Source organism: Sminthopsis crassicaudata, chromosome 5 (genome assembly GCF_048593235.1).
Source record: "Sminthopsis crassicaudata isolate SCR6 chromosome 5, ASM4859323v1, whole genome shotgun sequence".
In the NCBI taxonomy this organism is placed as follows: domain Eukaryota; kingdom Metazoa; phylum Chordata; class Mammalia; order Dasyuromorphia; family Dasyuridae; genus Sminthopsis; species Sminthopsis crassicaudata.
In genome coordinates, this window is record NC_133621.1 from 203,068,102 (window position 1) to 203,086,394 (window position 18,293).

The 18,293-nt window shown below is 32.4% G+C and overlaps 1 protein-coding gene and 1 non-coding gene across 2 annotated transcripts in view; both read left to right on the forward strand.

Annotated features, from left to right (window-relative positions):
* LRRK2 (leucine rich repeat kinase 2) overlaps window positions 1-18,293 on the forward strand; it is a 173,807-nt gene that overhangs the window by 50,341 nt on the left and 105,173 nt on the right. Inside the window, 5 exon segments of the mRNA XM_074269491.1 lie at window positions 3,696-3,808; window positions 11,325-11,469; window positions 12,609-12,748; window positions 16,839-16,970; window positions 17,052-17,222. Of these exon segments, the coding sequence (XP_074125592.1) occupies window positions 3,696-3,808; window positions 11,325-11,469; window positions 12,609-12,748; window positions 16,839-16,970; window positions 17,052-17,222 (701 nt within the window).
* Window positions 12,897-13,003, forward strand: LOC141545312 (U6 spliceosomal RNA). Its single transcript, XR_012482983.1, has one exon. It is a non-coding gene; the product is annotated as a U6 spliceosomal RNA (small nuclear RNA).

The window sequence follows — 18,293 nt, forward strand, 5'->3', positions numbered from 1 at the left end:
CTGGCTTTTTATTAAATGTTATTTTGATTGCATTATGGTCTGAAAAGGATGCATTTACTATTTCTGCCTTACTGCATTTGATTTTGAGGTTTTTATGCCCTAGTATATGATCAATTTTTGTATAGGTTCCATGAACTGCTGAGAAGAAAGTATATTCCTTTCTGTCTCCATTTAGCTTTCGCCAAAGATCTATCATATCAAACTTTTCTAGTATTCTATTTACCTCTTTGACTTCTTTCTTATTTATTTTGTGGTTTGATTTATCTAATTCTGATAGTGCAAGGTTGAGATCTCCCGCTATTATAGTTTTGCTATCTATTTCCTCTTGCAGCTCTCTTAATTTCTCTTTTAAGAATTTAGATGCTGCACCACTTGGTGCATACATGTTTAATATTGATACGGCTTCACTATTGATGCTTCCCTTTAGCAGGATATAATGCCCTTCCTTATCTCTTTTAATTAGATCAATTTTTGTTTTTGCTTGATCTGAGATGAGGATGGCTACTCCTGCTTTTTTGGTTTTGCCTGAAGCATAATAGATTCTGCTCCACCCTTTTACTTTTAGTTTGAATGTCTCATCCTGTTTCAGGTGTGTTTCCTGTAAACAACATATAGTAGGATTCTGACTTTTAATCCAGTCTGCTAACTGCTTCCTCTTTATGAGGCAGTTTGCCCCATTCACATTTATGGTTAGAAGGACTAATTCTATATTGCTTGCCATCCTATTAACCCCTGCTTATGCTTTTCCCCTTTCCTTCCCTTTTACCCTCCTATCCAGTATTAAACTGGTAAACACCACTTGCTTTTCACAGCCCTCCCTTTTTAGGATCCCTCCCCCACCTTAAAGATCCTCCCCTTATTTTATCCCTTTTCCTCGAAATTACTGTATTCCCTTCCCCTTAGCTTACTCCTTCCCTTTCACTTTTCAATGAAGTGGAAGAAGTTTCACCATAAATCGAATATGTCTATTGATACACGCTATGTTCATCTCCCTCCTTTCTTTCTCTCAGATATAATAGGTTACCTTTGCCTCTTCATGAGATGTAGTACCACCACTTTATACTTTTTTATGATATAATCTCCTTTCCACCTCTAGTTTCTAAGACAAATTGTACATATGTTCTTTACATATTTTTTTGACAGAAGTATAGTTCTCAAGATTTCTTTTTACCTTTTTTAGAAGTCTCTTGAGTTCTGTATTTGAAGATCAAACCTTTTATGTAGGTCTGGTTTTTTCATCAAAAATAGATGGAATTCATTTATTTCGTTAAATGTCCATCTTCTTCCCTGGAAAATGATGCTCATTCTTGCTGGGTAAGTCACTCTTGGTTGCATACCAAGTTCCTTAGCCTTTCGGAATATCATGTTCCAGGCCCTGCGTTCTTTTAATGTGGACGCTGCTAGATCCTGTGTTATCCTTATTGTGGATCCTCCATATCTGAATTGTTTTTTTCTAGCAGCTTCCAATATCTTTTCCTTTGTCTGATGGTTCTTGAACTTGGCCACTATATTTCTTGGCGTTTTGATTTTAGGGTCCCTTTCAGTAGGTGATCGATGAATTTTCTCAATGTCTATTTTACCCTCTGTTTCCAAAACGTCTGGGCAGTTCTCTTTGATAATTTCCTCGAAAATGGTGTCCAAGCTCTTTTTTTCCTCCCATTTTTCAGGGAGTCCGATTATTCTCAAATTGTCTCTCCTGGATCTGTTTTCCAGGTCTGTTGTCTTTCTGGTAAGGTACTTGACAGTCTTTTCAATTGTCTCATTTCTCTGGTTTTGCTTGACTCCCTCTTGGTTTCTCCTTGAGTCATTCATTTCTACTTGTTCCAGTCTAATTTTCAATGATGTATTTTCTTCACTCACTTTTTTTATATCTCTTTGTAATTGTCCAATTGAGTTTTTATCTTCTATAGAATTTTTTTCCATTGTATTTTTTAGAGAGCTGATTTCTTTTTCCAGCTCTCTAATCCTGTTTTCCTTGGAGTTGTTTACCTTTTCCAGCTCACTAATCTTGTTTCTCAATGATTTGATTTCTTTATCCATTCTGTCTTTGAATGCATGGGATGACTTCTCCAGGCTCTCTTGCCAAGCTTCCCTTTCCTTTTCCCATTTCTCTTCCAGCTCTCTTGTGAGAGCCTTTTTGATTTCCTCTATGAGGTTCTTTTGTATTGAGGAGCAGCTTATATCCCTCCCAGGGGATACATCTGGGGACATTCTGTTCCTAGTCTCTTCAGCATTTGAAGTCTGCTCCCTCTCCACACAGAAGCTGTCAATGGTTAGAGCCCTTTTGAATTTTTTGTTCATTTTGTCAGAGTAGGAATCAAAGAAAACAAACTGACAAGAGAAACAATTGGTCTGTTTTGCGGGGGATGGGGCTGGATGTTATTAATGGGCTTCCTCTACAGACTGGGGGTAGGGCAGCAGAGAGCCACTAACAGAACAGCAATGACTGTACTGAGTCTGCGCTCTGAGGCTCCGAGAACGCACCGAGTCAGTCCAGGTGGGGGTTGGGGGTGGCCGGGCTCTGAGAGACGCTGGCTTTCTGGGGTTTTAATCTTCACCTCCAGTGTTTACACCCTCTCCACCGCTCCTGGCTTGCTGCCAAGACGGAGCATCCACACTGGGGCAAAAGCCCTTTCACAAAAACGACAGAGATCACACCCCTCCCCCTCCGGTCTGAGCTGTGTGAGCTGCCTGTCTTGCTCTGGCTGTCTGCCCTCAGTCTGCGCCCAGTCTGATTGACCCTCCCCCGAACAAACACAGACCTTTTCTGGCGACTTTCAAGGATGTCTTCTCTTGGTGATAATTTGTGGATTTCTTTCTGGGTCAAGCATTAAGTCAGAGGCTTGTCATGAAGTAAGTTCTGAGAGAAAACGAGGAGCTCAAGCAGCTGTCTGCCTCCACGCCGCCATCTTGTCCGGAAGTCGCCTTTTTAACTTCTTTTTGTATTTGTCCAATTGGGTTTTTAAATGAGTTGTTTTATTCTCTGGAATTTTTTTCCATTTCACAAATTCTTTTTTTTAAGGAGTTATTTTCCTTTTCCATTTCACAAATTCAGTATTTTAAGGAGTTATTTTCTTTTTCCATTTTACCAAATCTATCTTTTAATGAGTTATATGCTTTTTCCAAACCCTCTTGCAAAGTTTTCATTTCCTTTCCCCATTTTTCTTTTAGCTCTCTTTTAACATCCTTTTTAATTTCAGCCTTTTCATTAGCCTCATTTCACTAAAATTAAGATGGCATTGTATTTTTTTTTCTATCAACATCACATTTTGCATTTTCTTTGCCATAACATGTAGTTGCATCCTTCTTACACACCACATCTTATATCTGACCATCCCTAGTCTGTCACTATTTATGACCAAATTTTCTCTTAAATGTTATATTATTAGTAGAAGTCATTTTAGTTTCTTAATTTCAGCTTATCTTCTCACTATAAATAATCAACAAAATATCTTATTTTATCAGATAATTCTAATTAGTTAGTTTTTTGCTTTTCATTTGTATTCAGCAACTGTAGACACTATTCAATCGCTACTTAATTTCATACCTTGTCATGTAAACTCTCTACAAGTTTTCTTTTGGGTATCAAAAAGTACAACAAATACCTTATAGTTTGCTAAATGCATAGTAAGTAGAATTATTAAATTTTTTAATCTTCTCCAAAAAACTAATAATTTTCTTCCCTTTGTATTTAGAATCAAAGAAGGAACCTGAGGAAGATGTTTCATTAAATATAAATCTAAAAGTGGTTAAAAACCAATGCCTGTTGAATGACATTCACAGATTGGTTCTGGGTGCTTTAAATAAGGTATGTTTAGAAATTCATTTTGCTTTTCTTTGGTATCCCAACAATAAATGTGACTAAAATGTTCTTATTTAGGTTCCCTCTAGAACTAAAGATTAATTATATTTTTGTTCTTGTTACTAACATTAATAGTCAGAAGGAGTGATGTTTTATAGTGACAAGGCTATTTTATTTTATTTTATTTTTTACAGTTTAATTTTTTATTTTAATTTTATTATTAAGAGCTGTTTATTTTCAAAACATATGGACAGATAATTTTTCAACATTGACCCTTGCATACTTACTTGCCTTGTGTTCCAAATATTTCCCTCCTCTCCTCCTCTGATGGCAAGTAATCCAATATATGTTATGTTTGTTAAAAAAAAGTTAAATCCAACTATTAGATTTTATTTCTTTTCATTTACTCATAGTCCTATATGACTGATACACTTTAGCTCTCTCAAACAAGTCACTTAATTTCCAGGTGTCAACAGCAGCTCTTTAAGACTATAAATTGACAAATATTTGCTGATAAATGGAAGAAATTTCCATACTGAGATTATTTAAGCCAATCATAATCATAAGCAAAATGTAATCACTGGAATAAAAAAAGTGGTTTTTCTGTATAGTCATTGTATAACTTATTTTCTTAGTTCTACTTACTTTATTCAGTATCAGTTCATAGAATTTTCTCTGAAACTGCTTATAATTTCTTATGGCACAGTAATATTCTGTTATATTCATGTACCACAACTTATTTAGCCATTTTCAGAATTACTGGATCAGTTCATACCTCTGCCAGTGATCTTTAAGTGATCACTGAGAATTAGGGAAGTTTTATGGAATTAAGAGAAAAGAAACTATATAGATCTTCAAAAATAAGAAAAAAAGAAAAAGGGTAGAATTTGTCCAGTCTGATTTCAATTTTTGGTAAAATTATAGAAAGTACCATGGGAATAGTTAGTATAATAAACTTTTCAGAAAAAAAATTTTAAATAAAACCAAGAACATCAAGAATAGGTTGTGATAGAGACACATTTTTTTGATGTTATTAAACTGTGAAATCAGGGGAATGACATAGATATAGTTTAATCAGCTTTTAGAAAAGAATTTAATAAAATTTTTCACACTATTCTTGGGGAAAAGATTAATAAAAGATTAATGAGTTAACTGATAGTACAGTTAGTTACATTAAGAATTGGTTAAATATTTATTAGTGGTGCTTTATTAGCCTGAAAGATTTCCATTGGAAATGAGTGGGTTGTTCCCTTATAGCTTAATAGTTTTGTTAATTATTCAAATAAAGAAGAAAGCAAATTTGCAAATGACATAAAGCTGGAGAGAAAGTTAATACTTTAGATGAAAATGAGATCCAAACATGTCTTACACAGCTACAATATTAAGCCTCCAAGATTGTACTAGCAGACCTAGGATCTGACTTACATAGCTTGCAACAAAACTTAACCCTATACTCTAGTTTTCCTTGCCCTTTTTCCTGGCTCCAGGATACACAGATTTGCTTGGATCACTACAAACAGAGCTGCAATAGCCCTTCAGAAACAGAAGCTTGGTGAGGGCCTTGACAAACATCCAATGCTAATATGAGACAGCCTCACAGCAACAACATTGCAAAGCTGTGAACTACCAGTGCTTAGCTGGAGAAACGAGGATCAGTGGGAGTTGAACAGGACACTAGGAAAGGGAACCATGGTTGCTGGGAAAGATAGAGTTGGCTTGCAGCACTTCACCAAATCTAAAAGAAAGATCTTAGCATCCAAAGAGGGCAGTTCTGTTTGCCCTAAAAATCACATGTGGCAGAGATTTTGATTAGTGAATCATGGATTGACCAGTATGGGATGAGGCTGATACACTTTGAGATCCCCAGAGGAAATTGCCATCAGAGGGAAAAGAGTCAGAAAGTTAATGAATAAAGAAGAATAAGGAAAAAAGCAAAAAATAAAAAAATAAATAAAAAGTTCCAAAGATCTCAGAAAAAAGAAAACAAAAATCTTAAATAAAAGCAGATAAACTGGCAGGGAAAACGTGAACAGAAGGAAATATGGCCTTCCAATCAGATAAAAGAGTTTAACCATTTATGAATAAATACTATACAATAAAGGAAAATGATCTAACATTTGATGAGACTGAGAACCCTATGAATATAAGAACCAGGAACCATCATTGCTGACCCTGAGTAATTTAAAAGAGAAATGAGAATTATGTGAGAGAATTTGCAGAGCAAAAATATTGAGGAGAATGGGAAAATGGGCAAGTCTCTCAAAAGAAAGCAACAGGAGATTGAATCTACAAATTCTCATACAGAGAAGCAAAGGACAATCTAGAAGAAGAGAAGCAAAAAATGCAGCATCAAAAAAAAAAAAAAATATGGTTTCTATGTAAGTAAAACATACTGATCTCAAAGACAGGAGGTCTTTGAGCCACCTTAAGAATCATACATCTTCCACAGGAGCATGACAAGAGATAAAACCGGAATACCCTAATACAAGAAAATTGCCCAGAACTTCTGAACACTGATAATGAAATACCAGTTAAAAGAATTTATAGATCTCCATTAAAAAATGTTTTTTAAACCCCAAGGTTAAGAACTCTTAAGACTGGTTAAATTTAACAGCTTAATTCAGAAACAAAAAGTTCTCCAGGCAATTAGGAGAAAGACCAGAAGAAATACAAAGGAAACAAAATTCTAATAACACAAGATTATTCTCTTTTCATCAGATAAAATGGAGGGAATGAAATATATTCCAAAAAATAAGTTAACTTTTATGCTAATATGAGTTTATCCACAAATGAAAAAACTTGGGAAATTCAGTGTTAAAGAGGCATTCAAAATATTTTTATAAAGAAAAACAGAGCTAAAGAAAGTATTTACTTCTGAAACACTGCAAATAATAGAAATATAAGAGGAATGAGTAAATGTAACAGCCAAGTACATCAACAGCAACTGAGTAACAGAGACACCAGTAAGAGGTTTCTTTCTAATGCACTTCAGGAGACTGACTGGTGTAAAGATATAACATCCATACAAGTAGGGATGAAGCATTTTACAGACAGAACCTGGTAAAAACATTGCCTATAAGTGAATCAGTGTTTTCTGTGAGATGACATTGCAGCTTGAGGAGGGAAGTAGGAGCTAGAAAGGAATATATGTAGTGTGCCCAAGTGAAATTGAGGGCTACAAAAGAGGGGAAAATGACCTCTGTAAGTATGAGAGGAGTAAGTGAGCAAGAGGTGTCAAAGATTGGAAAGGGGAGGGAATAAAGGACTTTGGTAATGGGAGAGAGAAATCAAATGCACAAGTATAGAATCAGAGATTTAAGGACTTAAAATCACATATTCTTCTTATGAGACACTAAATATATATATATATATATATACACATATATATATATACATATATATATATGACAATATAAGACAACAGTAAAATTTGGCAGCTCATAATTTTTTTAAATTTAAAAGTATAATCGTTTTATAGAATTTGAGCTTGAAGGAAGTATTGACCTATTTATTGCAATAAGAAATAAGGCTGGTCTGGTCTAGTACCATAGCTGATTGATCTGTGCTTTAAAATAATAAATGAATTAATGTTTATTAATCATCAGTTTTAGGCACTGTACTAGGTCCTGGGGATTTGAATACAAAGAATGAAACAATCAATACTCATAATGAGCTACATTCTAATGGAGTAGAGATCTAGAGATCAGGAATTTTTTATATGTAAATACAAAGACACGTAAAATGTATGTTATAAATGTATATATGTATATATATATATATATATATATATATATATATATATATATATATATGTAAAGTAGGTAAAAATTCATCAGCAGTGTGTAGGACATATATAGAATAAATGTAAATTGAATAAATATATTCATAGTCTTTAAATGCAAAGTAGTTTGAGAGAACACTAATTAGAAGGAGCCTAGGGAAAGATTTCATAGTAAATTGTAGAAGAAAAAAGGAATTCCATGAGATGAAGTTCAGAAAGAAATGCATTGCAGTCACGGAAAATGGCCAATTCTAAAGCATAGTAACAGGAGATGAAATGTTACTAATGACATATAATTAAGAAAGAAGATATGTTGGCTGCACTGCAAAGAGAATTATCCTTGAGGAAATGGAAATTAAATAAAGGTGTCACATGGTCAATAGAAAATTACTTTAACACTTAAGGTAAAATAATCTGGTCACTAGGCGTAGGTTAGACTGGAGTTGAATGACTTGAGGTAGAAAAACCAAATGGAATATTATAATAATCATAGTAAAAATGATAAAGGCTAAAATAAAATGGTAGTTGTGGTAGTGGTTAAAAAGAGTTAGATGCAAGAGATATTGTAAAAAACAATGCAAAATCTGATAACTGATTGAAAATGTATGGTAGGGGAGAGTGAGGAATTCAGGACAATGCCAAGATTTCAAACCTGAGACATCAGAAAGTTGCTGATGCCTGTAATTGAAATATGGAGGTTTGGAAGAACATATAGTATATATATATATACACACACCCACACCCACATATATATATATATATATATATATATATATATATATATATATATATATATATATATATATACACATATATATATATATGCACATATATATATATGCACATATATATGTAGGTATAAACATCTATATAAATATATGAATATAAATTTTGTTTGCTGAATTATGAATGTTGCATTCCCAAACAATGGCTGGTCAAGAATGCTACACTTTGAGTATATTTTTAAAAAAGCCTTTCTTCTGATTCATGTTGGCTTAACTTACTTTAGCTAATTGAATTAATAAGAAAACTCATGCAATACTGCTGACAAAAAAAGAAAAATTACAATAAAGAAAAATGCCATTTAAAATAACAAAAAGGATTAGTTATCTTTAAATTAACTATGAAGATGCAAAAATTAATATGAACACAATTATAAAACATTATTTACAGAAATAAAAGAAGATTCAAAATTATCAAGTTAAGTCAACAAACATTTCTTCATTGCCTACTATTGCCGCATTCTGTGCACTGAGGATACAAAGAAAGAAAAGATACTCCTTACTTTAAAAGAATTTGTGATATAATGGGATAAACATCATGAAAATAGCTATTTTATAAACAAGATATACAGAAAGTAAATTGGAGTTTGTCATAGTGTAGAAAGACTTTTTACAGAGGTAGAATTTTAGCTGAGATGTGGCTGTTGAAGATTTTGATTTTAATTTTCTTCTTTTTTTGCTAATACTCTATCAATCTTATGGATCTTTAATTTTTTTCAAAAATTAGTGTGGCTCAATATATATACTAATATAATACAATTATATATCAAAATTACATTTGTGTACTTTATAGAAATCAAAATGTCAGTGGATACTTAATAGAATTAAAAAATAACAAAGTTCACATAAAAGAACAAGAGATAAAATGTATCAAGAGACTTGGTGAAAAAAAAAGAAGGGACCAAACATTATTAAGCAGATTACACGCATCTAATTGACTAAAATGGCAAAAGGTAGGGGAAAAGATCAGTATTAGTGAGGCTGTCAGGAAAAAGGCATACCAATTCATTGCTGATAGAGATTTGAACTTTAGAGATCATCTCATCTAACCTATTTATTAAAAAGAATCTATCCTTTTTACAAAATACTTAAAGGGAACCTATTATCTCCCAAGTCAGCCCATTTCACTTTTGGACAACTTTTATGGTTTTAAATTTTACCTGCTGCTATTAAGACTAAATACAATTCTAAACAACTTCACTCATTGCCTTTAATTCTACTCTCTGGAGACAAGCACAATAAGTGTAATTATTCAAATATGAAACAATTCCTGCCCCTGATCTTTATCTTAGTCATCTTTTTTAAACATTTACAATTCCTTTAGCTAATCCTCATATGGATTTAACTTAAATCTTTTTACTATCCTGTTTACCTTACTCTCTAATGTACTAATGTTCTTTCTAATATGCAAGATGCAGAATTGAATATAGTACTCCAACTATGACTATGGCAGAATATAACTCCTTAGTCTTATACACTACTACTCTCATTACGTTCCCTAAGATTACATTTGTTTTGTTGATCTCCATACATCACCACTGAATAATATCGAGTTTGCATCCACTAAAACGCTCCTTTTTTTTCAGACAAAAATAATAGCCATATTTCCCTCATATACTTCTTAATTGTTTGATTCAGGTGTGACATTTTGCTTTTATCACTATTATAGTTCATCTTATTAGATTTAGATATGGACATAACTGTTCCCATCCAAATGCTGGCTCTTTTCTTCAGGCCCCTCATTCACCCTCCCCCTAATCCCTCACAGTTTTCTTTACCAGTGTACTGTCCTGTTCCCACTGTTCATCATTTCTCTGGCTGGGATCTGACAAGAGCTTTGCAGCTTTGGAGCTATGCGGTTGTCTTATTTGGGTGCTGGATATCTACCATAGCTCTCAATAGGCTTCTGCTTTTGCTGTTTGTACTGACCCAAGAAAACTGGGACAGTCTGGTACTAGGGTTCTCCCATACTGAAAAGGGAGTAGGAGGAGTTGGAGCAGAGGGATTAATTTTGCTGTTAGCCATATATCAGGTCCTTGCATCTGCTAGTATAGCCCTGCTATTGGTAATGTGAGTGAGATGCTGAGTAAACTCAGAGTAGCCATTAGTTGGTGGGCTTTTTAAAAAATAACCTTTTGAATTCTGAATGTGCTAGTCCATGAAGATGGAATGTTTATCTCTGGCAGATAATTTCTTTTTTGGAGAGATTTGAGATATCATGGGGCTCAGGAAAAAAATGCCTTGTCCTTCAACATATATGGAAGATATATATGGAATATATAATATGGAAGCTAGAACCAATTGTAATTGATTATAGTTTAAACATTTCATGGAGTACAAGTTAATAGCCTCTATTTTAGATATACCATTGTAATTTTCATCTATCATTTTACCCACGTGAATAATTTTATTCTTACTTTATGAAGACTGTGAACATGAGTTCATTCAGTGCTATAAGGGCAAAGAGATGTCATGCTATTATATGAGACTTGTTTTTTATGCAAAAATTGATTAAACCTAATTCTTCCTAAGTATGGGAATTTAATGGGCTGCTTTTTATGTCAAGCAGCATGTTAACTTTAAAATTTTAGAATAATACAGATATTTTGGTTATTTAACAATTTAATTATATTTTAAAGAATTGATAAAAAGCTAGAACTTCAAAGATAAGTTTTTAAAAATTTGAATATAAGGATAATAGTAAATAATATTATGAGAGTAACAGTTCTCTTAAGAAAGCAAAATTAAAATGTTTTTATTTAAAACACATATATTGAAATCATTCTTGCAATCTTGTATTAAATTAATCAAGAATTATAACTGCATATATATACATATATATATATATAATTTTGATAATATAAATACTTTCACCATGAGAAGAAAGTAAATCCTAGTTTTGAATGAACAATCATATTATTTGCCTGCTAAAATCTTTTTTCTTATTTGAAATTTTTAGTTTATTGGAAATCCTGGAATTCAAATATGTGGATTAAAAATAATCTCTTCTTTAGCAAATTGTTCTGGTGCATTAGAAATGTTTTCTCAAGAAGGGGCCCTTGATTCAATACTTCATACATTGCAGATGTATCCAGATAATAGAGGTTAGTAAAAATATCTTTCTTTTTAAGTAGTTAAGATTTGCAATAATTTGATGTAGGTCAGTTCTCTATCCAATCTTATTTAGCACTTTTTTCCTTCTACTACTATATACTCTTTATTTTTCCAAATACTAGCAAAGATAGTTTTTAACATTCGCCTTTGAAAAACCTTGTGTTCCAAATTTTTCTCCCTCCTACCCCTACTTATAGACAATAAGCCATCCAATATAGGTTAAACATGTGCACTTCTTTTAAATGTATGTCATGCAACATAAAAATCAGATTCAGAGTTTTAAAAAGCACTCAAAAAAACCTTAAGCAAATTACAACAAAACTGAAAATCCTATGCTTTGATCCACATTCAGTTTCCATAGTTCCCTTTCTGGAAACTAATGGCTCTTTCTATCACAAGACCTTTGGAATTGCCTTGAATCATCTCACTGTTGAAAAGAGCCTAGTCTATCACAGTTGATCATTAATATTGTTGTTATTATGTACAATGTTTTCTTGGTTCTACTCACTTCACTTAGCATCAGTTCATATAAGTCTTTCCAGGCTTTTCTGAAATCAGCCTGCTCATCCTTTCTTAAAGAACAATAATATTCCTTCCATTTATATAGCATAACTTATTCAGCTATTCCCCAACTGATAGTTATGCAGCACTTTTAAATAATTATTTTTTTTAAATAAGCAAATGTGTGTGTGTGTGTGTATATATATATGTATATATATACATATATACATATATATATATATATATATATATATATATATATATATATATATATATATATATATATATATATACACACACATACACACACACACACACACACACACACACACACACACACAAAATTGTTGCTCTGGGGAAGAATTGAGAATTAACACCTACCTTCCTCCATTTCAGAGGTTATAGAATCTAGGTATGAACTATTGCATATACTGTCAAGCATGATTTCTAATGTTTAATTAGTTTTGCTGAAGATTTTTTTCTTCTCTATTTTTAAATCTTTGGTAAGAGGAAAAGGAAAGATTGATTCAAAAGTGAAATGCAGCACTAGAAATAAAGATATTTTAATTGCTTTCTTCTTAGTTTGAGAGTCATTATTTTTGTTTATTCAATTTTTTTCTTGTCCTAGTAATTCAATACGTGGGTTTGAGTCTACTGGGATGTTTGATAACAAAAAAGAATTTGTGCACAGAAACTCAGGATCTGCTTGCAAATATTTTGGTTTCCAGCTTACAACGATTTAAAGATGTTGCTGAAGTACAGATAAGTGTATGTGAATTATTTTAAAACAAATTTAAGAATATGTATAATTTTCTTTTTATGGCAGCTATTTCAACTCCATTTGACCAGAGATAGGTATCTCTTGGATTCACTTTCACAAATTCAAAATGTTTAGCAAACTTCAAAATGATGCTTGGTACTTGCTTTGGCAGTACATGGACTAAAAATTGGAGCGATAGAGAATATTAGCATGGCTTCTGTGCAAAGATGATACACAAATTCATAAAGTATTCTTATATGCATTAATATGCTTCATCAAAGCAAAATTTGCCTTAAACATCTTTTAAAGCAAGCATTTGATATAATAATGTAATTTATTTATTAAAATCAAATAACTAATATGAATTTAGGATCTAATTATTTTTTAGAACAAATACACACCACAAATAAAAAAATCCTCAAATAGATTCTTCCTTCACTTTAAGGGATAGAGTGCTGGACCTAGAGCCAGGAAGACTCGTCTTCTTGAGTTCAAATCTGGCCTCAGACACCTTTTGGCTATAATCCTGGGCAAGTCACTTAAACCTGTTTGCTTCAGTTTCTTCATCGGGAGAGGGAAATGGCAAACCAGTCTATTATATTTGCAAAGAAAATTCCAAATGGGATCATGAAAAGTTTGACACAACTGAAAAAATGAGAGAACAACAGTAATCCTTAAAAAATACTCAAACCAAAAAAGTCCCTCATGCCCTAAGATATAGACAATATAATTGACATTAAAAAATCCCAGTAGTCCTGACACTCAATGAGAGCTTTAAAATATTGATTGATTGTCTGCTTGCCCAACTAATGTTCCTAAACTATTGATTACTCACATTACTTCTTGAGAGCAGGGATTTACAATTTTTTTTTTTAATTTTATATCCTCTCTACATAGCTATGCTATGTAGAGAGGATATAAAATTAAAATATTAGGCACACCATAGTGTTTGTTGAATTTAAGTGGATTTGTTGAGCACAATTTTCTCCTAAGGATCAATTGAAGGGAAAAAGTCAAAAATCTGGCCACAGATCCTGGAGAAGGAACATGTTGTCTGAGATCAACTTCCCAGGAAAATAATAAATAGGAAGAAAGGCTTCAACCAATAGTTATTTGTTAAAAAAAAAAAAACAAAAACAAAACAAAAAAAAACACCCCAGTAGTTTCTCTCAGCTCATATTTCTCATGAAATTTTGATTTTCTTCTCTTAACCATTAGAATAAGTTATCAGATAAATATGTTTTAATTTTATAAAGTTTTGTAGCTAATATCCATTTGTTCTAAATTTTCATTCATAGTAAATCTTCTTGCAATTTTTTTTCTTTTTAGGGGAAAATAAGTAAAATGTAATTCTCATTATACCTTCACAATTCTTATAGTGTTGAGCTAATTAAGTTAAAGAAAGGACTTAACATCTTAGGATTTAAAAGGAAAAATAAGGTGGGACTTTATTTTTTCTTTCTTTTAAAAATTATTTTCCCAATTGCATGTAAAAATGATTTTTAACATTAATTTTTAAAAAATTTTGAGTTCCAAATTCTCTCTTTTCTTCCTTTCCTTCCTCCATCCTTGGGAGGGTAAGCAATTTGATATAGGTTATACAAGTATAGTCATATAAAACATATTACTATTATTAGTTTTGTTGTAAGAGGAAAAAAAACAAAAAAATGAACAAAATAAAAAAGAGAAAATATTAGACTTTGTTCTTCATTCAGACTCTATCTGGAGATGAATAGCATTTTTCATAATGAGTTCTTTGGAATTGTTTTGGATTATTGTATTGCTGAGAATTGTTAAGTCTTTCACAGCTGATTATCATACAGTACTGCTGTTACTTATGTACATTGTTCTCCTGATTCTGCTCTCTTTATTCTGCATCAGTTCATGTAAGTCTTTCCAGGTTTTTCTGGAATCATCTTACTTGTCATGTCTTATAACACAATAATATTCCATTGCAATTTCATACTACAATTGTTTAGCTGTTCCCCAATTGATGGACATGCCTCCAGTTACCAATTCTTTGCTGCCATAGAGAAAGCTGCTATAAATATGTTTATCCCCTCCTCTTTTGATAATCTCTTTGGGATACAGACCTAGTAATGGCATTGTTGGGTTAAAGCACATACATAGTTTTATAACCTGCTAGCAATGGTTCTTAATTGCTCTCCAAAATGGTTACAGTAGTTCATAATTCCATCAACAGTGTTTTTCCACATCCCCTCCAATATTTATCCATTTCCTTTTCTGTCATATTAACCAACTAAATATATGGGAAATGACATCTCAGCCTAGTTTTAATTTGCATTTCTCTAATCAATAGTGATTTTAAATGGTTAGTTTGATTTCTTTGACTGAGAATTACCTGTTCATATCCTGTGACCATTTAGCAATTGGGAATGACTTATATTCTTATAAATATAAATATTTGACATTTTATATTATTATATTACATATTTTATTATATATTACATTCTTATGTGCATTTGTTATATATGTATATATTCTTTCTTGTTTTTTTTAATAAATGTGAATATGCTTTTTAAAATTTTTTTTTTTGAGGCTGGGGTTAAGTGACTTGCCCAGGGTCACACAGCTAGGAAGTGTTAAGTGTCTGAGACCAGATTTGAACTCAAGTCCTCTTGACTTCAGGGCTGGTACTCTATTCACTGTGTCATCTAGCTGCCCCCCCCCATATATTCTTTCTATAGTTCTATTCTTATATATTCAGTTCTTTATATATTTGAGAATTGAGAACTTCATCACAGACATTTGATGCAAAAATTTTTTCCTAGTTTTCTGCTTTCCCTCTAATCTTGATTACATTGGTTTTGTTTGTGCAAAAAAAATTTCAATTTAACATAATAAAAATTATCCATTTTACATGTGATGCAACCTTAAATTTATTTAATTCAATTCTATCATTTACATTGCTTGTAAAAGCCTTGCATTTCATGCCAGAAATTCAGGATGAGCAGTTACTTTACTATGCTGCAACCTAAGTACCATTAGAATAAGCATGTAGAAGAAAGCAAATTATAATAAAATACCTACTTGTTTTTGCTTGCTTTCTGGCTTGTTTGTGACAAAATAATAGAATCTCAAAAATATAAGGAAATTCCAAAGCCACCTAATCTAGGATAACATACTTAGCAAGGGAAACATTAGAATTTCTGCTCTGCTTCCTGTCTCTTCTCACTCTAACATATCTTCTCTGTAACTGCCAAAGTGATCTTCCTTAATCTCAAGTCTGATCATGTCATAAAAAACCCACCTCTCAAAAAACTCTGATGGCTCCCTTTTATCTCCAGGATAAAATGTAAAATCTTAAAGCTCTTTATTATCTGGGTCTTTAGTCCTTTGACTTCTTTCACTTATTCCAGCTACATATTCAATGATAAGGACACTGGCTATGTTGTTGCTCGCACATGACATTCCATGTCTTCACTCTATCATGCCCTTTCATTGGCTGTTCTCCTTCCCCCACAATAGTCTTCCTGTATACTTCTACATGTAGATTTACTTCACAACTCAAATTATATACCACCTTCTAAAAGAGGCCTTTCCTGGTCCCCAGCCATTTATAAATTTTGCAGAGAGATAATTTTACTCTTGATTACTTAGTTTTTACGTTTGCAGTTGAATATTTAATTTACATTTAATTCTTCAAAACTCTATAATCGTGACATAATCCGAGTGAAACAAAAGCAAATAATACCTTAATATTATAAAATAGTTTTGACTTTGTGGAACCTCTTAAAAATCTAGACGATGTTAAGGTGTCTCTGGACCACATTTGAGAACTGAGGTAGTCCCATTTCTTTATTTTAGAGATTTAGAACACAAAAAGACCCAGAGAGATAATTTGCAAAAGACATAGAATTTAGCTGTTATACTTATTTCTAGTCTGTAATTTAAAGAAAATAAAATATTGTTAGATCAAAGTTAAAATAGGATTAATTGGAATATTCAGATTCTGTGCAATAGTAGCTATGTAACTAAAGTAATATTTATCCCAAATTTTAAGTACATTTATCAAATTCTTTTTATTTTGGGCATTTTGTCACTATTTATTTATTTATCTTTGTGTCATATTTTCAGGGATTTCAAACAACTTTGGCAATACTTGAATTATCACTTAGCTTTGCAAAGCTTCTGTTAAGCCATCATTCATATGATTCACTCATTTTCTATCAGATGTCCAGATGTTTCACTGAACAAGCAGATCATCAGGTAAACATTTCTTTTCACTCTTGCATTAAAGGTCATGAATTTATCTGTTTCCCAACTGACATTTCTTTTCTTTCTTTCTAGTTTAGGAATCTTTGTTGCAAATTCTTTGCCAAAATAACTTGTGATGACGATATTAAAAATATCCTACTGGCAAGAGCTTGTGCAGAAAACAATAGCATTATGGCGGAATGCCTTCTCCTTTTGGGAGCTGATATTAATAAAATGACTGGAAAAACTTCTTTAATCTGCCAGGTAAATATTCAAATTGATACAATTATTTTAAAATAAGAACAAAAGTGGTGAAAAGGGAGTACATTCTAGTTATGGAGAATTATTGAGATAAAGAGTGCCATTTATGAAGACAAGTAAGCAAGGAAAGTTTGCCTGAATAGAAATGATGAGGAATAAGACTATAAAAGTAGATTTGACTAAAATTATTAAAAGCTTTAAATGCCAAAAAAAGAAAAGATAATATTTGATCTTGGAGGTAATAACTGACATTTGAGAAAGGTAGGGATTTGATCATACACTGCAGAAAAATCACTTTGGTAACTGTTTGAAGGATGAATTGAAGGAATGAGAGATTGGTTGTAGGGAAACCAACAGGACGTTATTGTAATAGTCTAGTCAAGATATGATGAAAGTCTGAGATAAGCAACAGTAAAAGAAAGAGGGGGAAAAGATGAGATAGATGTTGTTATTGTTCATCCTTTGTTTTTCAAGAAGACCAACGATATCACAAGAGTGATATCTTGACTTGAGTATGAATTAGATACGTGTAAGGCAAAAGCTTAGCAAAGTTGTCAGCCTTATTCTCTCCTCTCAGAGTCATCGAAGTCTAGTAGTAAAACAATGGTCAAGATGACTGGCCCAGTATATACATAAAATATATTGTGAAGTGTCCAAAAGCCTAAAAGGCAGTGATTATGTGATCTTATTAAAGTGATCATTTATCTTTATGGTAAAACACCTTCCAGCATCTAATCCTTAATATATATGATTCTTCTCAATGACATTTGGAAAATACTCCAAAGCAATAGAGGTCTTCCTGTGGTTCTTTTAATATTTCATGAAAACCATATCAAGCTATCCCATCTTCCAGTCCCTCAATTTCTCAATACTCTGCTGAGCCATTGCTCTGGCACTAGCTATATTCTGCTCCTTTCCCTATTTTGACTCTTCCTTCCTCGTTCACCTCTAAACTGACTTTTCTTGAATCCCAAGCTTTTTTATCTTGTAACTGATTTTGCCCTGAGCTAAACCTCAGCCTTGGATTATCATCTTCTGCCTTTGTTCTTGGTAGAGAAAATCATAGAAGCCTGC